A 26540-nucleotide genomic window follows, 5' to 3' on the forward strand; every position below is an offset into this window, starting at 1 on the left:
AACAATTAATTAACGTATTTAGGAGTATACAACTTTACTCCCTGAAAGATTTGAGACAGCTTTCAAAAATATGTGTAGTACTAAAAGATTAAGATGTTCTTGAGGAAATTGGGACCAAGGAAGCACACGGAGACAACAGTTAAGGAAGCTCACACGTTGACAGACACTGTGAAGACGCAAAGACAGGGCCCATCAGTGCCATCACTTGAGTGACACAGACGCTGGGCGATTCTCACGTGGGTCTTCGCAGAGAGGGCCGAGCCCTTGGGATGCACGGGCGGTGTCCGGAGAGCACCAGGGGAGCCACCTGGGGCTGTTGACCACAGCATCCCTCAGGGCTGCCCCATGGGCTTGGAACCAAAACCCGCTCAGAAGTGGCAGCTCTTTCCGGGGCCAAGATCATGTGGCTTGAAATCAGGACCCTTGCCTGATCTAGCTGAGTACAAGCACGCATTTCAGAGGGTCTGCAGAGGAACTAAATCTACATCAGGCCATCCTATTTATCATTCTCCCCAGTAAAGCCTTTTCTGGGTATCTAACTGCAGTGAGTTCAGGGCACTCCATACTCAGTAGCTGGAGTGCAGGCATTCTTTTTGGCTAGTTAAATATAAACGCATGTAATTAACAGCCCGCTGAGCCGAGATGATTGGAAATTCAAAAAGCCAGCCAGGACACGTGACTGGAGAGAAGACCAGCACCCCTAGAGGTGTAGGATGTCCCCACAGATAGGGCTGAGATTCTTCTCAAGAGCTCATTTTGGCTCAATCCTCAGACAAAGGAGTGATGGAGGCCCCGAAGGCCTACATTTCAGAAGGGGGCTACGGTATTTTAAACCCCTTGTCCCCACCCCCGAGAATCTTGAAGGAGCTGTTTCTTAGATAAGGAAAGTTGCTTTCTTGTTCTTATGTTAGAGACAGAATTCTATTCAGTGATTCCTATTCATTCAGGTATTGATTGACCCCCTAATTCTAGGCACTGGGGTAGAGCAGTGAACAAAACAGATCAAGTCTCTGCTTTCAAGAAGCTAATGCTCTAGTGGAGCAAAATAGGCAAAAACAATTAAGCAAATAAATATATGTCATGCATTGGTAAATGCAGTGAAGAAAAAGCACAGTAAGGAGAGAGGCAATGAAGGGTGTCTGGGATAAGATGATATGTCACCAGAACCTGGATGAAGGGGAGGGAAGGGCAGAGGGGACAGCAAGACCCTGAGTGCAAAGACCCTGAGGCGGGGGCATGCCTGCAGAGTATGGAGGCTGGTGTAGCCTGACTCAGAGTAAGGTCAGAATCATCAGAGGGTTTTGAACAAGGGAGAACATAATCTGCCTTATATCAGATCCAAGAGATGACTCCAGCAGGTCGCAACTATATTTGGAAAGTTACAACTTGTATTCCTCTCAACTGGAGAGAAATTGCTTTGAATGTCACTGACAACCTGGGTCGTGTTTGTCACAGTTACCTTCTCCATCCTTGCTCTGTGCCACCAGACGCTGTCCAGCCTTCCCCCCGCCTCCTTCTGCCTTCATTCCGACCTAAGCACCCATGGAGCTTTCTTCTCTCAATCAGAGAGCCCATCTGCCCTCATAGCAAGCAGCTCTGGGTTCTCAAGTTTATTTCCTAGTCCTTGGCCTTAACACTGCAACCAGCCATCCGAGAGACAAAGTATCACATTCAGTTTTTCTACAACCAAAATCATCCTTCTTCCTCATCCATCAAATCGGACATCTTTCCTGCTTCCCCATTTCTTTTCAAGCCTCCACAGTTATCCCAGTCCTACTTTTACTAGGAAAAGAGAGACCATCAGGAATGAATGCTCAGCTTCCCTCCCGCCCCTACTTCCCCCCTCGCCATCCATTTTTGTTCCTAGTCTTAGGGACACAGGTGTCCCTCTGTTCAAGACTGTTAGCCTCACCCATGTCCTTGACCCTTCCTGAGGCCTCTCTCTCCTGCTTATCCTTCCCTCTTCTATGTTTTCAGCCTTTCCCTCTCTACAAGGTTTTCTCTCTGCGTTTAAATATACTTAAGGATTCTGCACTAAAAAGTCCTTTCGTGACCCTGCATTCCCTTTTAGTTACTTCCTTCTCATTTCCAGAATTCTCAGCCACACTTTCTGAAAGAGTATTTACTCTCGAGGCCCCCTCACTGCTTGTCTATTCCTCAACCCACTGTGGCCGGGCTTCCACCCCCACTGTTCCGATGGAGCTGTCCTCAGGAGACATCCCATGACAGGTCCTCCCATATTACAGAAACTCAGTGTCTAAAGCAGAATTCGTTGTCTGACCCCACCACCTACCCTTATCCCCAGTCTACTGGTGTGCCTCCGTGTTCCCTGTCCTGGTAGGGGTGGTTCCACCGGTCCCCATGGCAGAAAATCGGGAGTCATTCTTGAGTACTTGCTTAAATATCTCCAGAAGCCCTCCCTGTCTCTCCACCTCCATGCCCTCATTATGTCTAGTCTGATTTTCAGCAGCAGCATAACTCACCTCTCTGCCTCCAGGCTCTGCTTCTCACACCCTGTCCTCCCTCCCCCAAGTCTGTCCTAAGAATGATGATGTCTTTTCCCTGCTCTCACCTTCCACTGGCTTCTTGTCATCAACGCATCAGTTTAAGCCTCATGTGCTTTCTGCCTCCTCCTCCAGGCGCATCTCCCATCATATCCACCCCTCCTAAACTTGACCTTCCTGCGGCAGCTAAGTTCCTAGGGCACACAATATAGTCACGTGCCTCTCTGCTTTGCCTGTGCTGGGAACTCCACCTGAAATGATTTCCCTGTTTAGAGCGTCTGAATTCTCGAGCCTTCCAACTCAGTTCAGACGTCCTCCAGGAAGCCCCCTCCAGCCTGCTGGTCATTCCCTCCATACCTTATACCATCAGGTTCTGTCACTGTACAGTAAGTCCCCTACACACGAACCTTCAAGTTGCAAACTCTCAAAGATGTGAACGTGCGTTCACATGTCCAGTCACGTAAGTTAGTTCACGTATCTGGTGTACATGGTCACGTGCTTGCATCCTCTACAAGTGGTTGTGCTTTTGTGTTCTTTACAGTACTGTATAGAGTACAGTACTACAGTGTCTTTATTTCAAGCCCAGCATGTCCGGAAGCAAGCGTAAAAGCAGTGGAATATAGCCAGTTGTGGTAGTTGGGTATCTAGGCTAACTTTGTTGGACTTACAAACAAATTGGACTTATGAACGCGCTCTCAGGATGGAACTCGTTCGTACGTAGGGGACTTACTGCACTACTGAATGGTATTATGTTGCAAGTTGTTTTCTTTATGGCTCTTTCTCTCTGCTCTGTCCGAGTCTCTTGAGGCCCTAATGCCAGTGGCTGGCTCCCGGGAGGCGCTCTGCTGGTGTGTGCTGTATTGAGTCCGGTGTCCTCAATCGAATTCATAATCTCTCCCCGCCGCCCCATTCCTGGCTAACGGCACTTCCTCCAACCATTCTCCTCCTCTTCAGCCTCTTTGTTCTCTTCCTAGATCATACCTGAACCACACAGGCGCTTCTGACTGGTTCCCCGCACCTCTCTTTCTGCCCCCTTAAGCCATCCTCCACGCTGCAACCACAGTGGCGTTTCTAAAATGTGATTCTGATGCTCCAGCTTAATCCTGGGCTCCCTGTCTCCTGCCTTCCCTGACCCAGACTCTTCAGAGCATCATGTCATCATGCCCTTGTTTTCTCCCTTACCTGCCTCCCCCACCTCATCTCCTGTCCCCTGTTCCCCACTCTGCCCCGACACCTTGGCCATGCTGCGCTGCTTGCAGTTCCATGTGCACAGGGTCATGTGCTTGGTCAAGGCTTCCCTTCCCCACCCATCCTCACAACCCCAACTCCTGCTTCTGCGTTCCCAGCGTCACTTGTATCAGACCTGGCCCAGTGAGCTTCCTGCCGTACTGCAATCGCTTGCCTTACCGGTCTGTCTCTGGCCTGCCCGTGAGCTCTAAGAGCAGTGCCCCCTCAGCCTGGGCCACGCAGCCCCTCCCTGGGCCCACACTTCAGAGGTCTCTGCTCCCGTGGAGTAAGGAGTCCAAGGAGCCACAGGGGATGCGGAGCTTGGCCAGAGCTGGCCCCTAGGCTGGGATATCCATAAGCGTGCCCTGCGGTGCAGAACAGGGCTGGGGGGAGAGATGGTGGCGTGGACTGAGGGTCGGGGCTGCCTCTCTGCACGTTCTAGTGTGGAGCTCCAAGGAGTCGGAGAATTCTAAACTTGAATCTGGCCTTCCAGGCTATTACAAAGGTACAATTTGTCAAGACAGAGACATAGAACATAATTCATTTAAAGATTTACTGATTTGATTTATAACTTTAAAAAATTTAAACTAGACGGTATACTAGGCCTCCGTTTGTACTCTTGCTCCAGGCCTGCACACACCCTGCTCATTCATCATCCCACCTCCAGCACTTAGCCCAGTGCCTGGGCACAGAGTGACCACCCAACAGATTCTGACAAAGGAATGGTCACATCTCTTTCTCACTTTAAAGTTTATGAAAACTGTAATTGAAAAAATATATCTTGGAAGGCATCTGGTTGATAGATACTTTTTTTGGTAGGAGAGATAATTTAGCAATGTAGCAAAAGGAACTGAATAAGTAGAAAGCAGTGCCTCACATTTTATATAGTGCTTTATAATTTTCAAAGTACTTTTGCATCAATAATCTACTCTTATCTCGGAAAATATTCCTGTAACGTGGGCATCCTTAGTCCAACATACCAGGTAAGCAAATCGCACTTCAGAGAGGTTAAGCCAAGGATGCAAGTTTTCAGAACAAGGAAGAGGCAGAGTCTACACAAGGACTTAGATCTTTGGTACCAACTGCTTTTATTGAACAAGGAAAAGTATCATACATGTCCTATTCCCCAGAGCAGCGGAATGCATTTTAGAAAGTAATACTTATCTTTCTTTTTTCAGCGCTTTTCCACACAGTGGTCAAAACATGGGCCTCTCACCCTTTCTGGGAACCCTGAACACTGGGGGGTCGTTGCCAGATCTAACCAACCTCCACTACTCAGTGCCCCTGCCCGCCTCCCTGGACACCAGTGACCACCTCTTTGGTAGTATGAGTGTGGGGAACAGTGTGGGCAACCTTCCCGCTGCCATGACTCACCTGGGCATAAGAAGCTCTTCTGGTAAGTATTCCCCACTCCATAAGGACCTTGTCTGTGTCCCCTGGTGGCTTAACCATAGGTGGTACCTGGCCAGGTGGTACACTGGACAGAGGCTTCCAGGGGCCCTGCACGGAATTGGTTGTCCAGCCCTGGGGTCTGTTCCTTGGGTGGGAACAGAGTACACTGAACTTTCACCTCTGCTGCCCCCACCCCGCTTACCTAGTCCTGCTCTCCCAGTGTGATTTACACAGTCTCCTTCCTGAGAAAAAGCCATTCTCATCTTGATGGCATCGTCCCTCTCAGTCTGAGTGTACCTTTTCTTTGCCGTTGTTACCATTTTCAGTAGGAGAGTTGCCCAGAGCTCCTTCTCATACAGAATCATCATCGAATACAAATAGTAGGAAGTCGAGTTTTCTCTAATCTTTGGAAAACAGAAGATTTGGTCTGAAATTATGACAAGTAACTTGTGAATGTGTTGTCTTCTAGGTCTGCAGAGTTCTCGAAGCAACCCCTCCATCCAGGCCACGCTCAATAAGACAGCGCTTTCCTCTTCCCTAAACAGCCGCCCACAGGCATCTGCTCCCAACGCCTCTGCGCTTCACTCTTCGCTCCGTCTCTTCTCCCTTAGCAACCCGTCTCTTTCCACCACAAACCTGAGCGGCCCCTCTCGGCGTAGGCAGCCTCCCGTCAGCCCTCTCACGCTTTCTCCTGGCCCCGAAGCGCATCAAGGTTTCAGCCGACAGCTCTCTTCAACCAGCCCACTGAAGCCGTATCCTGCCTCGCAGGTAAAAGCAAACGAACAGCGAAACAGACTGAAGCAGTTAGGAATTGGATTAGGTCCTCACACCGAGCACTGTCTGGTGAGGTCTGAAATGCGGTCAGTTCTCACTTCTGTGCGAAATCAAATGATTCAGAACGCACTAATGATTTTCCAACAGCAGATTTGTTGTGTTGATTGCTCTTAAGCAAACACTGAACAGTTTGCAGTACTCTGGTGAAGTTGGAGCTGGAGGGAAGGGTCGGGTGTAGAGGGCGCAATCCAGGCATGTCTGAAATAGCTAAGGGAAACCAGGTTGGGATTTTAAATTTGGTATGGAAAATCAATAATTGACTCTATGAGCACTTTGAGCCACAGAGGAAAGCCAAGGAAGACATTTAAATACCTTCCTGAAGCTTTGATATTGGATTAGACCTCTTCCCTAATTACAGCAACAGATTTCATCAACCATACTTCTGTTGTTGATGAAATACTAGGTACAATAGGATCATATCTCTGTAAAAGGACCCAAATAAATCTGTTTAGAAAGAGGCACATTTTGAAGTCACAAGCCTGTTACAGAAATTTAGGGTGGGAAGGTCATATTTTGACTTGTTGACTTTGTTTCTATTCTAAGTTCTTAGGGTGGCTCTTACTACCATCATGAATGAATATGTTTTTAACCTGTTGGTCACTCCCTAGATACATTATAACATCACTTACCACTTCACTATAAATGAGTAATGATTTAGCAAGAAAGAGTTGACAGAGCACAGCAGAAGGAGTTAGCAGGTCCAGTTATTAGTCACTCTTTACCAATTAGTAGCTACGGGATTTTTATTATATGAATAATCCCTTTTGGGAGAGGGTAAGAGGGTATTTCATAATTGTTTTTCTAGTGCTTATTTTCATGTTATTGGATTGCCTTTAATTCTATTTTGCACGATTATTTTATAGGATATAAAAATATTACTCCTTCTTTCTAGTTACATTTTAAGGAGAGATAAAAAGCATCCTTTTAAAGATATTTTCATTTTTTGTTTGCTTAATATTTTAAAATATTTTTTTAAAAATCAGTGTTATTCGTGCACATAATTTAAAAAGTCAAATACTTCTAAAGGGCTTGTTGTGAAATTACAGTTGTCTTCCCCTCCCTCCCCGACTAGCCATATTTCTCACTGCCTGGAGATGGCTACTTTTGACCATTTTAGCTACTCTCTTTGGTATATCAGCATTATTTCATGCTTATTTTGTTCTAGATTTTTAGTGTTAGGTACTATCTAATGACATCCTACCATGGAAGATTAGGGGTTAGTTCTCTTTCAACTCCCTCAATCCCCTCACTCCCCACTCCCCACACGTATTTCCTACTCACCCTCCTCATCTTCACAATGTGGTTTATTATAGTTTTGTTTAGAGCAATACTCAGTGTTTAGTGTTTTCGTGGTTATAATAATGCAATCAGAGTTGAACCATAGTTTACTGTGAAATAACAAAATGAACATCTTTTTCTCCTGGGAGTTAATAAATGTCTTACTTTTTTCTCTGTATGTATTACTTATTCAATCCCAAACTCTCAGTGTTGGGTAGAACTCCTCTCAATACAGTTAAAAATGAATCCTCTAGTAGCTTTACAAGAAAGAGTACATGTGACCTGGTGTGACTTCACCGTGTCTTCATTCTGCCCACCATTTAACTAATAATTGGCTAAGCATAGAATTCACATTTTAAATAATTTTCTCTTGAAATTTTGAAGGTATTAATCCATTGCCTTTTAGTTTCTAGAGTTGCTATTGAGAATTCCAATGACATTCTGATTCTTTTTTTTTTTTTTTTCCATTCTGATTCTTAATACTTTGAATTAAATCTCCTTTTTTTTCCCCTTGAGAAGCTTGTGGGATCTTCTTTTTGTCCCTAGTTTTCTGAAACTTGAAGATAATGTGGCTTGATATGAGTCTGGCTCTTTGGTGAGTTTCTTCAATCTGGAAACTCATTGCCTTCATTTCTGGGAAATTTTCCTTAATTATTTCTTCAGTGATTTCTTCTCTTCAGTTTTCTCTGTTTTCTCTTGAATGTATGAATGTTGGATGTCCTGTACTTTTCCTCTAACGTCTTATTTTTCTCTCCCCTTTTCTCTCTCTGTCTTTTTTCTCTTCTTTCTGGAAGAGTTTCTCACCATTATTTTCCATGCTTATGTTGAGGTTTTCATGTCTGCTCTCATACTTTTAAATTGCCAAGAATTTTTTGGTTCTTCTTCTCTGAATGTTCCTTTTTTATAGCGTCATACTTATTCCATGGACGCCATATCATCTTTGATCTCTTTGAGGTTTTTAGTGGTAATTTTTATTCCGGTTTCTTCTATTTTTATTTTTTGTAATACGAATTTTCCAAATTGCATAGAAGTAGAGAACATAATATAATGAATCCTCTATACCCATCATCTAGCCTCAACAATCCTCAGCATTTTTATAATCTTGTTTTATCCGTATCCTTACTTTTTTTTAATACGTATATATGTTTTGGCTGTGCCGCACGGCACGTGGAGTCTAAGTTCCCCGACCAGAGATTGAGCCCACGCCCCTTGCATTGGAAGTGTGGAGTCTTAACCACTGGACCACCAGGGAAGTCCTCCATATCCCTACTTTAAAAAAATGTATATAGAGGTACATATTACAAATAGTTTAATATGTATTTCTAACAGGTAAGGATTTTTTAATAGCTCTAAATATTATAATGATAATGTTGTTTTTCATGACTACTTCTTCCTACATAGACTTCTCCAAGTTTCTTTTCTCAGTTTGTCTGCTTGGGTCTCTGACTTTCATTCACATGCTTTCCTCATGGTCTGGTGATCCTTGGCACCCTCCTCGTGTTTATGAACAGGACAGACACACACAAAAACTGATTGGAAGCTCTGTGTAGGTGGGTGGGCTTGTTGAGTATGGTCTTCATGGTAGAGTGATCTAGCTCAGCCATTTCCTTAGGGAACCTCTGGTGTCATAAGTTGGATTTTCTCCCAGCCTGGTCAGATCCCCAAAGGATGCTATCCCGATCTTGCTCCTGGCATGTGCCTGGATCCCAGCACTCTGAGAGCTGAGTTGGGAAAGAGAGGTGGAGGACTCAAGATGCGATAGTGGGCTTTCTCATAAGCCCTGTGTTTTCAGGAGTGCCTCGCCTTCTAGGGTCTGGTGCACCCCATCCAGAGACCCTGAGCTGTACTCTCTCCAGAGCACAGCCCTCAGTCTCCCGCTGCGCAAGGGTCCTGGAACCTAACTGCTGCCCACGAGCTCCTCTAGGTTTAGCTCCATCTTCACCCGCTGCTGCCTGCTGCCCCAGTTCCAGACCCCTTTAGGGATTCTGTGATGTAAACCAGAGTGTCTCTTGATTTTCCCCACTGCCAGCTTAGCATTTGGCTTTCTCAGCTCTGCTCAGCCTGCTACTACTTGTCCATCTGCTTTTCATTTTCCAAATTTTGTTGCCATTTTCTTCTTTCTCATTATCTTTGTCCTCGTGTTGTTACTTATCCTTTCATGTTGTTTATGTTTTAGTGTTGTTTATTAATATTTACGGTTGTTTAATGTTGTTTTAGGGGTTTTAGGAGAGTTTTGGGAGACCGCAGAGCTAAATGCTTTTTTCAGTCTTCCATTTTTAACCAGAAGTTTTGGCTGTGAAAAAACAAACACGATTTTCACTGAGAAAACTGAGATGAAACTGGTTAACTTCGCTGGGTTTTGTTTTGTTTGTTTTTTAAGACAATAGAAATTGTCGTTGAATGGAAAATGTTTTGTGGGGAAGTGAGATTTGAGATATACTTTGAAGGATACAGAACTGGGCTTCTCAGAGCATAGTATAGACTATCAGGGTGAGGAAAATCTCAGGGTTTTTCCTCACTTTGTCATTTCCTAATCATAAAGGACTTACTGCTAGAAACTCAGAAGCTAAGTAGTTGGTGGCTTTGTTTTTCAGATGGTGTCCTCAGATCGAAGCCCGCTCTCCTTCCTGCCCACAGAAGCTCAAGCCCAAGTGTCACCCCCGCCTCCTTACCCCACGCCCCAGGACCTCCCCCAGCCTCTGCTGCAGCAGCCCCACGCCCAGGAGCCCGCTGCTCAGCAGCCCCAGGCAGCCCCATCGCTGCCCCAGTCAGACTTCCAGCTCCTCGCGGCCCAGGTGAGTCCCACCGGGAACACCAGGAGGAGGGAACGCTTAGGTCGCCCCAAGTTCCAAGCTAAATGGTCCCCTCCTTCTTTCCTGAAGGGCTCATCTTTGACCAACTTCTTCCCAGATGTGAGCTTTGACCAGCAGTCCATGAGGCCAGGCCCAGCCTTTACTCAGCAGGTGAGTGGTCGCCAGGGCCTGCCTCTTCCTCGGAGCAGGAACTGCCACAGTCAGGCCTCTTCCGTGCGTGGAACCCACACCAAACAGACTCGGTACTGCACTTCTCTGACCTCAGGTGTGCTCAGCGGCTAGGAGAGCCTGGCACCGCCCCAAGCCCTAGAGGCTGGTGCTGGCTGCCTTATTTAATTGTCAGGCCTCAGCAGAGGACCTGTTTGAACAAGTGGTAGAAGACTTGTGATGACACTCTAGCCACAGAATTGTAGAGTCATTGATGCTGGAAGGAACCGTAGCAATTCACAGATCTATCTATCATGTTGAGGAGACTCAGACCCAGGGAGGGGCTTTCCCTTGGCCTGAGTTGCTGTGCCCTGCACAGTGTGTGGCCTCCTGGGAGCTCGTCCTGGCTGGGGCAGGGGTCAATCCTGAAGGTACTTTCATTCAGGCTTTTTCTTTTGCTTTTTAGTTTCTCCCTAACACAGACCATTTTTTAATATCCCTAGATTTTATAATATTCAATAATTATGGTTTGGGCTCCAGGATATATTATGGAGAGAAGGAAGAGCACTTTCCAGAACTTAATAACAGTAAAATAAATAAAGACAGATGTTTCCTGAATAGGCCATGGGGAAGCCTCGTGGTAAGAACCAATAGTCCCTGCCTCCCCAATTTCTAAAGAAGCCATTTGAGTCTAGGTGAGTCAATGTGTTTCTGAAAAAATGATGGAAACTCCTACTTTTGAAAGATTTTTTTAAATGGTTTAAAAATTAATTTCAGGAACGGCACCTAAAGTAGGCCCCAGAAACTGGGAACTTCATGGTGATCTGTACATATTGAAGTTTCTCTGGTACTCAAAGGTTATATAGTTAATAAGTTTTCATTAACAAAAAAATAAAAAAAATAAAGTAGGCGCCAGTTCTAACCCATCCTCATAGAGGCTTTCTCACAGAGTGGGGCTTGCCTGTGGTTCCTCCCTCTGAGTGAGAGAAGGAGAAGGTTCTGCTTTCTCATTTTTCTAGAAACCAGAGAGGAAAAGAGCCCATCACTTCCTAGGTTACAGACAGGGCCTTTGAAGAGCTCCACAGGTCGTAGTTTCCAGAGGCCTTTGTGTGCTGAGCAGGGGAGGTGGCTGAGACTAGAGGGCCCGCAGAAACCATGGCCAGTGGTGTCTCCTGGGATGGCATAGAGGGCCAGGCAGTGTGCAAACAGGGACAAGTGTGGCCCTCAGGGACCCCTCCTCTACCACAGCATCCCCCTGCCTGAGCAGAATGTTCTGTGTAGGCTGTCACAGCGGCCAGGCACTCTGGGATCCTAGAGAGAAGGGACTGTAAGAGAGCGTTCACATCTGGTTTTGCTCCGGGAGCACACTGCACTGTTCTGTCCTTGGAAGCAGAGACCGTCCCTTACAACGTGACCTTTGTTGCTTCCAGGTGCCCCTGGTGCAACAATGTCCCCGAGAACCACAGGACCCCTTTCATTTGAGACCAAACCTGTATTCCAACTGCGGGAATTTCCCAAACACCATCCTGACAGGTGAGTGCTGCTGCTTTTATTTCACTGTGTTTCTACAGATACCACTGTTAAGATAGTTTAGACAACATAACATTATATGAAGCAGAAAATGAAACTTTACCTTTCTGAGATGCAGGTGTCCAGCCCCAGAGACTGTGAGGCAGTGGGGAAGGGGCCTGGTGACCCAAGTCTTTTCCGAACTACTTAACTTCCCGTGATTGACAACTGTTCCAAGGGAGAAAACCTGCAAAACTGGGAGTTGTGGGACTGACTGAAAAGAACATAGACTCCAGAGCAAAACCGTAGGCCCAGGAGTGGTTGGGACACAGGTGATGACTGTCCTGGTTGGGAAGATGACAGGAACGGCGTTTTGGGGGTTGTCATCAGTTGTGTCCTCTTAGTGACCTGGGCCCTCACGCCTCCTAATCCGCATTGTTTTCCCCTCCCGCTGCCCTTTCCAGAAGACTCGAGCACCAGCCTGTTCAAAGACCTCGGCAGTGCTCTAGCAGGCATGCCCGAGGTCAACCTAAACGTGGACACTCCGTTTCCATTGGAAGAAGAGCTCCAGATCGAACCCCTGAGCCTGGACGGACTCAGCATGCTAAGTGATTCCAGCCTGGGCCTGCTCGACCCCTCTATTGAAGAGGCGCTTCGAGCTGACCGACTGTGAACAGAAGGGAACGGGGCGGGAGGGCTTGTTTCTGAGACAGAACGGAATAGGACGGAGCCAGCTGCAGCCCTGGGCGTTAGTTATCGCGGGCTCTGACACGGAAAGAACCAATTCCTTGGCTCCCAGCTCTCAGACGAGGTCCCATCTCAGACGCCGTGGCTCATTCTAGACCACAGAGCTGGGCGCCGCCCCTCAGGCCTGCGGCACAGGTCCTGTTGCTGCGGGCAGGCTGCTCTGGGGCTTCCGATGAATTGGTCGTCACCACAACCGTTACATCTTTTACTGGCCATCTAATGGGTCAATGTGTAAAAATATAGCCTCATAGAGGCCTCAGTAGCCTTGTGTAGTGCTCAGAACCACTGATCTCAATCAACACTGAAGAAAGGACCCGGAGTGGGGGGCGGTTAGGGGCCACAGGCCTTCGGAAGTTGGCTCAGCATCCAGCAACGGTACCACAGCCCCACGATGCCTTCTCTGATCCAGCCATCGTGCCTCAGCGGCGGCAGGATGTTCCAGGGCAGAGCGGAGGGCCAGGGCTCTCTCAGAGGCCTCAATTCTAACATGAAGAAGGCTTTTTACCACAAGTCCAAGAACAGACTTGAGTTAAGCAAACTGAATTCTAATTTGTTCCCCACCCCCCCAGTTTGTAATCTCTTTTCTGCTGCTTCAGAACCCCTCTTCCTATGGACAAGAGGAAAAGGAAGACTATTTTATTCAGTCACTGAAAAAAAAAAAAAAAACATCCCCTGGTAATAGATGAGCCTGAAGAGAGCGGTGCTTCTTCTTAGAGGCTGGGGAAGAGAGAAAGGGGGCTGCAGTTATCTCAGAGACACACGAAGTCCTCCAGACAAGCTCTGGACCGCAGACCAGCTGGAGGGAGTGGCTGCAGGTCTGGATCGGGCCCACCCGGCAGCTGCGCAGCAGCAAAGGGAAGCTGTTTCTCTGTGGAATGGGGGTGGTTCATATAACCCCACTAGACCGTAAGCTCCTTGAGGGCAGGGACTGTGCCTTAGTCATCATCGAACCCCTAGCACCTAACAAGTGCCTGGCGCTGGGCAGGTGCTGCAGAACCGTGCGTCGAATGCGCACGTGAGTGAGTGAATGAATGCACGAATGAATGAATCTGCTTTGCTGTGAGGCAGTCTAATCTTTCACTGTTCCTGTTCCTTACCAAATCTTCTCAGAGCTTCAGCTTTTCTAACACTTGTGCCTGTGGTTAAGTTAAGCACGCACTTTAATATGCTTTTAACACTAGGTGACCAAATCCACGGTTAGACTGCACGCCCTGTTCTCCTCCAGAGTATGCAGGTAGGTGGAAACTGTCTTCTGAGTGCATCCACAGTGGTTCAGCAAACTGAGGCCTCCCACCTGCCGGGACCTCGGGGGTCCTGGCCACCTCGAAAGATCTTCCCTCTCAGGCCCAGGTTTTGCTCTCGATTGTGTTAGGAAGAGATTCATTCTCTGAGGTTGAAGAAATAGTCTATAGTAAAATGAAGGCCTAATTTATGAAACCATCATTAGTCATCAGTTTCTTAGCACAAAACAGTATTACTATATTTCCACCACCACCTGCCCGCTCTGACTTAGTCCAGGCCAGCCCTTGACCAGAAACCTGATGGGTGGGATTGGAAGCCGTCTGGGGAGGAGGGTGGGCAACGGGGCCGAATGCGGGCATGGGTAGACAGCACAGAGAGGACAGACACACTGAAGGAGGGATGAAGATGCCGGAGCCTTTGCCCAGACAGCCGGTGTCCTTCCAGGAGACACCAGGGGTGTTGCTGAAGGGTCCAGACTGCTCCCACCCAAAGAAGCAAGGCTGCACCTTGTGGGTCTGAATCTGACACGTGTGCCTGGTGGCCGGAGGGGTCTGTCACAGCGTCCTGGGCTGTTAACCTCCCTAGACCTTGTCCCATTTCCTTCTGTCTTCAGGGGGATCCCTTCCCTCCAGTCTTTCCAGTAATCTCGATCGTGCACTGCTCCATCTTCACTGTGGAGCCCAAGTCTTCCCACCTCACGTTCACCCTGAACCCCTGCTACTGAATTAGGAAGTCAAACCAGAGTCCTCCCTGCCTGAGCTCTGGCTCAGGGAGAGGCAGTTGGCTTCTGCTTCGAAGCCATATTTCCAGTTAAATTTCCCAATCTCAGAGGGCAGTGACTTTTTGTTAAAGTAAAAGGGACTTTCATCGTACCCAGCACCCCAGTGTGCCAAAAGAAGCCAGATCCTGGCTGCCTTTCCTGTGTCAGAGACCCCCAAATCCGATCTGGCCTTTCAGACAGGGAGGAGTGCTGATGTTATCAGAGGTTTTTTTTGAACAACGGAGGTTCCAGGATAATCTGCTCTTTACACAGTGCCTTACCCACGGGGATCACTAGTGTCAGGGTCCCAACTCTCCTTGCACAGCAGCCCAGTCTTACAGCTGGAGACCCTGAGACCTACAGGACGAAGTGTGCTCCCCCTGGGCATTCGCCAGGGACTCGTGGAAATGGAGGATCCTGGGAAAAGTGACTTGTTTGGGGTAGTATAATGATGACAGTGAGGTTTAGCACTGAATTCAATTTGTCCTGAGGTCCATCCATCCCATCTTTTCCTGTGAAAAGGTTTTGGGCATTATATAACCCACGTTGCTTACATGGTGTCAAGGACACCCATGGACAGGGGTCGCCCTGACCTTCTCACTGCTGCCTTTGCAACAAACCAGGCGTGGTCCTCGGCATCTGAAGTGGCTGCAGACTTCAGAGTAAACTATTTTTCAGTATTTAGGTTTTCACAAGAAATCGATGGTTGTACTACTCTCATTTACTAGCAGTTAAACAGCATAGCACTAAAAACCTATCTGTATTTTCTGTTTTTCCCTTCTGTACATTTGTGGTTTTCAGGACATACAGTGTCAGGAGAAACTTTGATGATGTCAAGATCAACATGAATTCTCCATTGTCCTGTTTCATTTCTCCTAAGTCTACTGTATATTACCCGAGCTGAAATCTATATTCCAGTCCATTTGCATATTTGAAGACATTTCCAACTCCGCCTCTCATCGGCTCTTCTGATTCATGCACAGACGGTTCCGAGCGTGTGTCTTCCACTGCTTCGTGATGGAACCATCACAGCAACTAATCAGACTTCCCGCCAGTATCCTAGTTCCCAGGTCCCTTGTTAAACAATATTTAAAGATTGGAATTTGTACAAAGTAGCTTCCAAGTTTTATAATGCATCATTTTACATCTTTCGTAATTAAAAGCAGCACAATAAGGTTGTATGTGCATTTGGTGTTTTTCTTCAGCCTCGGGTGAGGTGAACTGGCGGAGAGCCCTCCTCGCTCAGCTCAGCCTGCGGTTAGAGATTTCTGGTCCGTGGCCCGCGTCTCACGTGTTCTTAATACTTGCTGTTGCGCCCAGTCCTGAGAGAAGTACAGAAGGAAGTGGAGGCACGCTGTTCCTTTGAAGCCACGTGGACCCAGGACAGAGACATCATTGTAGAGGCTCAGGATTCTGCTCCCCCTGCTGGCGCCCCTTCCAGACCCCCTGCCTGCCCTCCCCTAAAACCCCTCCCCTTCTGAGGTTCAGGCCACTGATGCTACTCTGCCTCATGTACCGGGTCGTTAGCCCTTTCTCCCCTTTCACCAAAGACTTGGACTCTGTTTTCTACCCCCAGACCCCCTCCCCATGTCCCAGCAGGGCCCACAGCCCCGACCTATCCAACAGCAAACAGCCTTGGCTGCCTTCAGAGACCCACTTCCCCAGCCACATGCAGGGCTTGTCATAAAGGTGACTTCTGAAATCCTAGAAATCCCTTCTCTGACCCCAACTTCCTGAGTCACCATCTCTACTCTGGTCCACACACACCCTGTTATTTGACCCCACCAAGGATTCGGTTCCTTGTCCCTCCTCTCAGTCTGCCTGTCCTCTCCTGTCCCTTCCTTCCCCAGCCTAGCCCACTGGGTCAGAGGCCTTCATGACACCCTCACCAGCGCTCCTCTGCTCTGATCCTGAAAGTTTCTCTGCCAGGAGTCCCGCCAGAACCAACCACCACACACTGTCCCTTAACCCTGTCCCTCTCCTGCCATCCAGGGGCACCCCAGACCTCTCCTCTCCTCAAGGCCCTCATCAGGGCCCTGCTCTCCTCATGACCAGGACCTCTAAGCCCTCAGGGGGCAGCTCCCTCCACGTCCCAGCTGCTCCCACCTGCTCCCCACTCCATTCTTTTTCCTGGTAAACTTGCCCAAATCTATACCCATCCTTCCCACCTTCCCCTCTGCCTTACCTGGTTCTCGTTTTTCATGTGTGATTGATCTGTGCTCCCTCCAAGGATTCCCTGCCCTCCGCCAGGCCTCCTTCTCATCCTCTCCAGTGGCTCTTTCTCCTCAGCCTGTAGATAGTCTCCTCCTTGCTAAAAACAAACAATGAAACAACACTCTCCTCCAACCACGGCCCTGCCTCCCTCCCTCCCTTCCTGGAAGAGTCACTCATGCTCAGCTCCCTTCTCAACTCCTCTGGCCTGTCCAGTCCCTCTCCTCCTTGGCCCTCCCCTGACATTTGAGCCCTGAGGCCGCTCCCTTTCCCCCCAGATCCTCTCTCCAGCTCTAGTAAATCCTTTTCCTCTTGTTCTCTCAGGGCATATCCATCTCCGATGTGTACCCTCCTCCCCTGCCATCTCTTCTCTCAGACCCACTGTCCCCAGGCCGTCACCTCCAAGCTGCTGACCTCCCACATCCAGCCTCCTACTCCACGTGCCTGTCAGCGCAGGCCCACCCGCACTCCACCCTGTGCGGCCCGCTGCACCATCCTTCACAGATCTGTGGACACCGGCCTTCCCCACGGGGCTCTCGACTCTGCGAGGACAGGGGCCGTGTCTTCTACCTGAATTCTACAGCCACGGTACCTGGCATGTAGTAGGTGCTCAATACAGTAAGTCCCCTACATACGAGCGAGTTCCTTTCCGAGAGCTCATTCGCAAGTCCAACAAAGTTAGCCTAGGTACACAACAAACACAATCAGCTATATCGTACTGGACTGTAATAGGTTTATCATACTTTTCACACAAATAATACATAAAAAACAAAAAATAGAACTTTAAAAAAATATTTATTTTTGGCTGCCTTGGGTCTTTGTTGCTGCGCGCGGGCTTTCTCTAGTTGCAGCGAGTGGGGGCTACTCTTCATTGCAGTGCAGGGGGTGCGCGGGCTTCTCACTGCGGTGGCTTCTCTTGTGGTGCACGGGCTTTAGGTGCACGGGCTCAGTAGTTGTGGTTCGCGGGCTCAGTAGTTGTGGCTCGCAGGCCCTAGAGCGCAGGCTTAGTAGTTGTGGCGCATGGGCTTAGTTGCTCCACGGCCTGTGGGGTCTTCCCAGACAAGGGCTGGAGCCTGTGCCCCCTGCATTGGCAGGCGGATTCTTAACCACTGCACCACCAGGGAAGCCCAAAGAAAACATTTTGACTCTTACAGTACAGATCCTTGAGAAGTACAGTGGTATAGTACAAGAGCTGGCATCCAGGGACTGGCATCGAGTGAACAGGCAAGAAGAGTTACTGACTGGAGGAGGGAGAGGAGGTGGGAGGTGGTAGAACTGAAGGATCGTCAGCAATAGGAGTCGAAGGGCGAGCTGCAATTTCACTCACACCTGACGCTGATGGCACAGGTTCCTTGCTGCAACCAGATATATGTTCGCATCTTTGAAAGTTCGCAATTTGCAGGTTTGTATGTAGGGGACTTACTGTAAATATGTTCAAACTGCTAACTACTGTCCGCCCTCTCGGATCACAGCCTCTGACTACCCTGATGCTCAAGCTGGAGAGCGAGCCCTTCCGCATAGCTCTCCTCCTCCCCTCAGATCCAGCCTGAGTCCCTAAGGGCTGTCTCAGCCCCCATTCTCCCTCTCCTGAGCCTGGAAGTAGCTTCCCATTTGGCTCCCTCCTCCTCCCTGGCCCACTAGGCAGCCTCTGCCTCCCCTCAGAAATTAGCAGAGTGACAGGTTTTACTTTTACCTTTGTGTGCCCCAGGGTTCTTATCTTAAAGCGAAACAATAAGTACCTCCAACCCCACCCTGGTTTCACAGCTTTGTAGAGGGTGCAATGAACTCATAATGAAAGCACTTAGAATTGTGCCAAGCACATCGTAAACAATAAATGTCAATTATTATAAATATCACTTGTTGCACGAATTTGCTGTCCTTTCAAACAAAGGATGCACACATCTTTATAAGTGCTGAATTTGTATAATGCTTGCTTTGAAATACCAAACCTTTGTATGGGGAGGAGTGTTTTAAACTGGTCGTATTTAGGTCCTGTTTGCCTAATGAGCTCTTTACCATTTGCAAGTATGGAAATTTTACCCTAAGCCAGTTATATGGGCCTGTGTCCCCATGTGGACACTAGATGGCGCTGCAGCATAGAGTGGCTGTTGGGACCTGGAAAAAGACGGCAGTGCCAACTGACCCTCTCCTCTCCAATTTAACCTTTAGCCTGGGGTGGCGGCACCGTGGCTTAGAATCGAATCCTATGATGGCAGAGTGTATTAATGTCTCTCTAGTGACCGCTCCACTGTGGACACTCAGACCCTGCACATCACACATCCCTCACAGCAGCCTGGACGTGAGGCAGGCCAAGGATGGCTTCTCGGGTTTCCGGATGAGGAAGCAGGCCCAGAGCAGCACAGAGTCACCCGGCGACACGTGGAGCACAGACCCTGCACGCGGCCGGGTCCCCAAGGTTCAAACGTGCTGGTGGAGCTGGGGAAGCGGCGCCGCCGGGCCTCTGGTGCCCGGGCCACGCACCCACGCCTCCCAGGGGCTGGACTGCCCCCCTCACCCACCCGGGAACCAGACGGTCCGGCAGCGCACGGAGGAAGCACGAGCCAGAAGGGAGCGCCCGATTTTCTCTTTTCCAGAAATGTATTTTCAGTTTTTAAATAAAAGGCTTTGCTTCTACAATAATAGTGAACGCACATTATAAGAAATTCAAGGGACTTCCCTGGTGGTCCAGTGGTTAACACTCCCAATGCAGGGGTCCCGGGTTCGATCCCTGGTGGGGGAACTAGATCCCACATGCTGCAACTAAAAGAGACCACATGCAGCAATTAAAAGATCCCGCGTGCTGCAACTAAGACCCAGCAGCAGCCAAATAAATAAATAAATAAAAAGAAAGAACTTCCAGTAACACTGAAGAGCACAAAAAAGAAAATTTTCAAGTGCTCTGGAAGGCCAGCACCCCCAGAAGCATCGAGGGAGACATCTGTCTATGCACCTATTCAGAGAAAAGGACAGGTAGATTGATGGAAATTTTTACCAAAAAGTGTTCACACAGTACATGCTCTTTTTGGAAAAAGTGTTTAACAGAAAGGAAAAAAAAAAAAAGAAGAAGAAGCCTAAATGTAACTAAAGAAATTGCCAAGCTGCAAATAATTAAAAAGGAAAGAAAAATACCCAGGGACTGAATTCATTCTTGAAATATGCTTCAACTGTAGATGGCATCTCTTGACAGCCTGCAGATTTAGGATGAGGAAATGAGCTCACCCACTTCCTATCTCTTCCCCCCTCCCAAATGTTGTGAGTTCTTATTTTTACATTGTCAAGGTTTGTAACTACCTGCATCCTGTCCTGTAACCATCCTTCCCACCATTGTTTGGCCCCTGTTCTGTGCGTGCGCGTGTCCCCTGCTCACTGCCAGTCCTTTTAGAGTGGGTTTCCCAGCCCTCCATTCTTGAGTTCTTGACTTTGATTCACCTCATGTTTGACTTGACTTGTCCCCAAGAAGTCTGTTCAGGGAGGGCTTTGGTGGTCACAGCCAAGAGGGGTGGCTGCTAGGAGCAAGGTTGGAGACCTCAATTCTGAAAAGGGGGTGGGCGGGCTATAAAATCGGCTGATTTATGCCCAGTGAAACTGGCATAAATCCCCAATGTAGGAACAAGCACTAATACTTTCCAGTGTGACTCCTTGCTGAAAAGAGTCTTCAACTTGTGTTTGGTGGCACATAGTTGAAGTCTTAGAATTTGGAAATAAAGAAAATGACTAGGGTGGAGAACCCAGAGAGTATTGTTTTCTTTTTTTTGGCCGCACCATGCAGCATGTAGGATCTTAGTTCCCCAACCTGGGATCCAACCCATGCCCCCTGCATTGGGAGCACAGAGCCTTAACCACTGGACCACCAGGGAAGTGCCTTGTTTTCAAAGAAAGGACATGCCAGATTTCTGGCTCAGGGGGCCTCTGTGACCAGGCCACCACCACTACCCTAACAGCACCCGCCCCCCAACACACACACACACACACACACACACACACACACACACACACACTTCATACCTTTGACAGCAGTGCCTAATCTCATATTCACCTGGAAAAACCCAACTTCTCCTTCAAGACCAAGGTCAAATGACACCTCCTCTGTGAAGCCTTTTGTATGTTCTGGATTATTGCTTGGCAAATATTTACTTCTCTGCCTTCCCACTTCGGCAGCGGTATACCTCCAGGCCCCTTTGCTCTTGGGCTCTGCTATGTGACTTGCTTTGGCCAATGAGATATTTGGAGACAAAACGTGGAGTACAGCCTTGACATGAGCTGGTGGCAGAGCCCACCCACTCGTGTTTCTGCCATTGCCACAAGCACACCTTTCCCTGCATGGCCTAGTGGTTCCAGGAGAATGAGAGGCAGGGTAGACCTCCATGTAATCCATGCCCAGGAGCTAGTCTAACCAGGCCCAGCTGAAATTGTCAGGGCTGCCCCAGTCAGTGTGCAGACACATGAGCCAGAAATAAATGCTTGTAACAGTAAGTTATTGAATTATGGGGTCATTTGTTATGCAGCACTGTTGTGACAATAGTTGACTGATACACGTTCTCTGTTCATTTCCTCTTTTGTGCTTGAGATGCACTTTGTGCCCACAGCTTTACTTATTAACTGTAGGGCTGATTTTGTAGCAGAGTCTGCCCTCCCTCTGGCCTGTGAACAGTTTGAAGAAAGGGCTGCATCTCATTCAATTCTGACTCCCCAGTACCCAGCTAGATGGCACCCAATATCATTCTTTCCATCAGCACTCTGTCCAGGATAGCCAAGTCCAAGTGGAGAGCCCAGGCCTCTGCTTCCAGGACTCACCTGCAAGTATGGACAAGAAGGTTCCAAAGCCCTAATCTTCGGTACCCACTGCTGGGGAAAACACTCAGGGCATAGCTGCCCTTACCTGGGAGCACCAGGGACCACAGTGGCTGCTTTCCTAGCCAGGTAGTGTATGAAAACAGGGAGAAGACCCTGGTAAGTAGATGTAGGGGCGTGGGAGAAAACTAAGCTCTTTGTCCAAATAGAAACAAAGAGCCTTGGGGTATGGAAATCCTGGAAGCCTTCCTTACAAATTGCCCGAGTATCCAGGGGCAGTGAAGGCCATGTCACTAATATAATACAGACCCACCCTGGGAGAACGAGTACTGAGAGCCAGGGTTCTGGCACAATGAGAGCAGCTGTGGACTGGGTTTTCCAAACTCTGCCCATCAGCATCTTGTGATGCTAATCCTGGTTCCACCTACCCTACTTTCCTTAAAAGTGGTCATACAAAGCAGAACACATTGGTGAGTGAAAGGAGACACTGTTAATAATTGTGCCAGGACAGCCAGCATAAGCAAGGACATACGGTCAGCCTGTGTATCGGACCAAGACCTAGACGCAGTACTGCTCAGGGGCCAAGGGTGTAGGCTCCAGAGTTAAGAGACCTGGGTTCAAATGTGCCTCTTTGTGGCTCTGAAGCCAGGGCAAGCGAGTGGCCTCTGTGTGATTCAGTTTCCTGATTTATAAAACAGAGATGATGGGGTTGTGCCTGCTCCTGGTAAGCACTTCCTAAATGTTAGCTATCCTTTTAACTGTTACTCTTTTCACTAAATGGGTCCTTTATTGCTAGATCTCAGAAACACAACAAAAGGATTTCTTGAGAAGAACAAGCCCACATTCTGAAAGGAGCCCTGAATAGTTTTCGCCACGCAGAGGGCTCCTGTGGTGCCTCCACCCTCCTCTCTAAGGAGCTGGTGTGACTGACACTGACCAGTCTGGCCAGGGCACCTGCAGCCAAATTTGGATCTTCTGGACGCACCAGCTTTCCTGATTCAGGAGCCTCAGGACTAACCTCAGATGATGCTTATTCCTCACCTGCTCAAAACCTGGCCTTGTAAGTACTGAATCTTCCTCAACTGCTTTCTGCAGGGCCTTGGTTTCCCTCCAACAAGCCTGGCACACTGCCAGGGGCCCATTTACTGGTTGCAGGAGGAGCCAGGCATACTGGAGGCTGCTGGGCCCTCCCCTCCCAGAAGCCAGGCCAGCGCACACAGGGCCCCCTGGCATGTTTGCTTGATCCACTTGGCCAATCAGATGTTCCCTCCCAGGACTTTGAAGCTTGAATGGGAGATCCGGGTGGGGGTGGGGTGTCAGTGAAATTGAGCCACATTAATGGCAGTGCCTTGGAGAGAAGGTTCCCCAGGCCCCTGCGTGGCCATTATTCTGCCATCGGGAGGCCTGGTTGTTCAGCAGTTCTCCCAGGCTGTGTGCTGCCCCACTAACTTTCTCATAAGTCCCCTGGAGCGAAGAGTTGCTTCAGTTCACCAGCTTGTGAGGCTGAACTTCCCAAGAAGCAGCCTGGGAATCTCTGCAGCTCTGTGTCTTCCCCAGCCCGGGAGGCTGGTCTGCCATCTGGGCTCCTGCTTCTGACTCTGCCTTCTCTTTCAGATCAGCCGGTAGCAGTGGGAGTTGGTAAAACGTGTCACTTCTGGCTCCAGGTTCTTTCTGAAGAAAGAACTCCCTGGGCATCCATGGTTACACCAGCACACACCTCTAGCCACTGCAAATAGCGCTGTTTAATCACTTCCCACCCGGGGGGCCTGAGAACCAGCGCTCCCCATGGCAAGGCCTGGCAAATGCTAGTTCTGCAGAATGCTGATAAGGGGTGCACAGAGCAGTGCTCCTGCAGGCCTGGGGTACTGGCTGCTTAAGCACAGTGAAAAGCTGTCTTCACTGAAGGACTTCGCAAGGGGCGCTCACGTGCCAACCCACCTCCAAGAGGTTGACTAAGTCGGCATTGCTCAAATGTGTTCAACCCCTGGGTCCTTTTTGTCAGGACCATCTTGTGAATCTGATGTTCTGTGGAACACACTGGGAAAGGCATGGAGACAGGTAGAGATGGATGAGAGCAGGAGAATCAGACTTTGAGAGGACCAAAGAAGGAGAAGGGAAAGGATGGAGCACAGAAAAGAGCACAAGAAAAGGATGAGAGGGCACCCAATTTCCAACATGGAAGATCCAGTGGGCCCAGGCTCCGGGAAGCCTGAGAGATGCCTCTGACCAATTCAGGGATATTATTATTATATCTATTGATGGCCAATATTAATACAAATAAATGACTGCCCAAGAAGCCACACCTGAGACTTTAGTATTAACTGGAGAAGGGGCTGTGGCCTGTAAAGAGCGCCCCCTGGCATTCTTCCACCTCCTTGTGGTCAGGCTTACCGGGCGCCCAGCCCAGGACGGGTTGATTGGCAGCCTCTGGTCTAGAAGCTGATTTCATTCATTCATTCATTCATTCACTCATTTATCAATTCAAAAACGTCTCCGTGGTCATCTGGTTTGTGTGAATGAGAGTGTGGCTTGACAATGCAAGCTTGTTAAAATGTCTTGGGTAAAATAAACATTTTACCAAATGATTTTAGACCTGAAATCTTGGAGAAAATACAGTTTAAAACCCGAAGAAACAGACTTCCCTGGTGGTGCAGTGGTTAAGAATCCGCCTGCCAATGCAGGGGACATAGGTTTGATCCCTGGTCCAGGAAGATCCCACATGCCGTGGAGCAACCAAGCCCATGTTCCACAATTACTTAGTCTGCACTCTAGAGCCCGCGAGCCACAACTACTGAAGCCCACGCGCCTAGAGCCTGTGATAAATATATAAATAAATAAAAAATAAATAAAACCAGAAGAAACAACAGGAGAAATCAGTTATGTGATTAGGTAAGAATTAATGGTGGAGAGATTGAATCAAGATGGCAGCCTGAGAACCTGTTTCAACCCGATCGAAAAAATATGTATTTTTTAAAAATCTATCAGGACTTCCCTGGTGGTGCGTTGGTTAAGAATCCACCTGCCAATGCAGGGGACACGGGTTCGATCCCTGGTCCGGGAAGATCCCACATGCCATGGAGCAACTAAGCCCGTGTACCACAAGTACTGAGCCTGCACTCTAGAGCCCGCAAGCCACAACTACTGAGCCTGCGCACCACAACTACTGAAGCCCATGCTCCTAGAGCCCGTGCTCCACAACAAGAGAAGCCAACGCAATGAGAAGCCTAAGCACCGCAACGAAGAGTAGCCTGCACTCACTGCAACTAGAGAAAGCCCGCGCGCAGCAACGAAGACCCAACACAGCCAAAAATTAATTAATTAATTAATTTAAAAAAAAAAAATATATATATATATATATATATTTAAAATCTATCATGGGCTAGAAACTACAAAGGGATATCCTCATTATCAGAAATTATGAGGAGTAAAGGATGCTGAAGAGTGAAAGGCAAATAGCTGGAATTGAGTTGAAGGTGAAAGTCTAGCCATAAATGTTCAGAAGAGGATTCTGTAAAGGGAGGGGCTGGCCTTTGGGGTGCACCAAGGGCAGGGCAGGCGGGCACAGGAAGCAGGAGAGGCCCAGGCAGCTGACAAGGTGACCGGGGGCGTGTGGCTCCTCCCCCACCCCACTGCACCAAGCAGCTGGCAACGGATGCTGCTAGCAGACAGCAGAGATATAAGGACAAACCAGGGGGACTTATTTAACACACGGGGCCGGACTGTTTCCTTAAGAAACAGTGAGCCCTTTATCAAAAGATAAAGACTGACAGCCAACAGAAAAACTAGGGTGAAGATGCCATCAGGCAGTTCACAGAAAAAGAAATACAAATAACTAATACTCATATGAAAAGATTCTGGATCTCACTGATAATTTAAGAAATGCTAATTAAAACAACAAGATACAAATTGTTCACCCCTGGCAAGGATTTGGAAAGATTGCGGATGCTCAGGGCTGGTGAGGGTGTGGGGAAGGGCTCATACACACGGCTGATGGGATGTAAACTGGTAAACCTTTCTGGAGGACAATTTGACATCAGCCATCAAACAGAATTATTAAGGCACTGGAAGAAAATATGATAAAATATTTTTTATATTCTTGGAGTGGGGAAAACTTTCCTAAGCAAGACAACATCTAGAAGCCCTAAAGGGAAAAGTGGACAGATTTGACCTCATAAAAATGTAAAACTTCTGTAGGGCTAGAGACCATATCAAAGACAAAAGGCAAATGATAGACATTAGGTACAACATGCATAATAACCTGAAATATGCAGAGTCCCTTCATATCAAAGGATGAAGCTTTATTTTCCAAGATATAAATGGTCAAAGGACAAGAACAGGCAATTTGCAAGAGAAGAAATTCAAGTGGCCACTAGTTGAGAAATGACATTTATGCTCACTAGGGATCAGAGAAATGCAAATTTTTAAAGTGATAATATCTAACGTGGGAAAGAAGAAAGGCATGCTCCTGTATAGTGTGGGCTTTTGGGCTGGTACAATCTTTTGAAGGACAATGGGGAGAACCCATCAGCATATGTAAAATGTGCAGATAAACTTCTATGAATCTATTCCTTAGAAATACTTGCTTAACAGTTCGTGGAAATGTGAATAAGTATGTGCATCACAGAACTATTTGTATTAGAGAAAAACCAAAGATAATCTAAATAATCAGAGAGTGGGAAGAGTAAGGGGAGTTCACTTTTTATACTTTTGTATTGTTTGAACTTTTTCTATTTAGTGTTTTTTAAATTAATGCCATGTGTCTGATTTTCAAGAAATTATTTAGAGTGAGCTGAAATTCCAGCACCTCCCATCCCTAAATCCCATTTAAATGTCCTTGAAATCAACCCCAACAGGAGCCCGAGTGCCACAACTAAGGAGCCGGCGAGCCACAGCCAAGAAGCCCGCCTGCTGCAACTAAGACCGTGCGCAACCAAATAAACAAATTTTTTTTTCTTTCTTTAAAGAGGAGCATAGCTCAGAATCTGAGTCCATATAATCCAGCCCCTCCTAATGGGAAGAGATGAAGAAATGGATTCCCTTCACACAACCCCTCTCCCACCCGGCTGGGGAGGCTGACGTGCGGTG

At 48.1% G+C, this 26540-nt stretch overlaps 1 protein-coding gene across 8 annotated transcripts in view; it reads left to right on the forward strand.

Moving 5' to 3' along the window:
• The window catches only part of CRTC3 (CREB regulated transcription coactivator 3), a 107555-nt gene extending 87792 nt beyond the window's left edge, over positions 1 to 19763 (forward strand). For 4 of the 8 annotated variants that reach the window (XM_029236289.1, XM_029236282.1, XM_029236287.1 and 1 more), the window contains 8 exons: positions 4910 to 5127; positions 5593 to 5891; positions 9830 to 10030; positions 10118 to 10198; positions 11626 to 11728; positions 12169 to 17282; positions 18012 to 18066; positions 18902 to 19736. In XM_029236289.1, coding sequence (XP_029092122.1) covers positions 4910 to 5127; positions 5593 to 5891; positions 9830 to 10030; positions 10118 to 10198; positions 11626 to 11728; positions 12169 to 12377 — 1111 coding nt within the window. In that variant the 3' untranslated portion in view covers positions 12378 to 17282; positions 18012 to 18066; positions 18902 to 19736. Of the gene's footprint in view, positions 1 to 4909; positions 5128 to 5592; positions 5892 to 9829; positions 10031 to 10117; positions 10199 to 11625; positions 11729 to 11843; positions 17283 to 18011; positions 18067 to 18901 lie in introns of those variants that run through there. The other 4 variants (XM_029236284.1, XM_029236285.1, XM_029236283.1 and 1 more) reach the window with 4 other exon arrangements.
• Positions 19764 to 26540: the final 6777 nt, after the last annotated feature.

The sequence above is a fragment of the Monodon monoceros genome, unplaced genomic scaffold (genome assembly GCF_005190385.1).
Source record: "Monodon monoceros isolate NGI ecotype Baffin Bay Population unplaced genomic scaffold, NGI_Narwhal_1 Super_Scaffold_21, whole genome shotgun sequence".
Classification (NCBI taxonomy): domain Eukaryota; kingdom Metazoa; phylum Chordata; class Mammalia; order Artiodactyla; family Monodontidae; genus Monodon; species Monodon monoceros.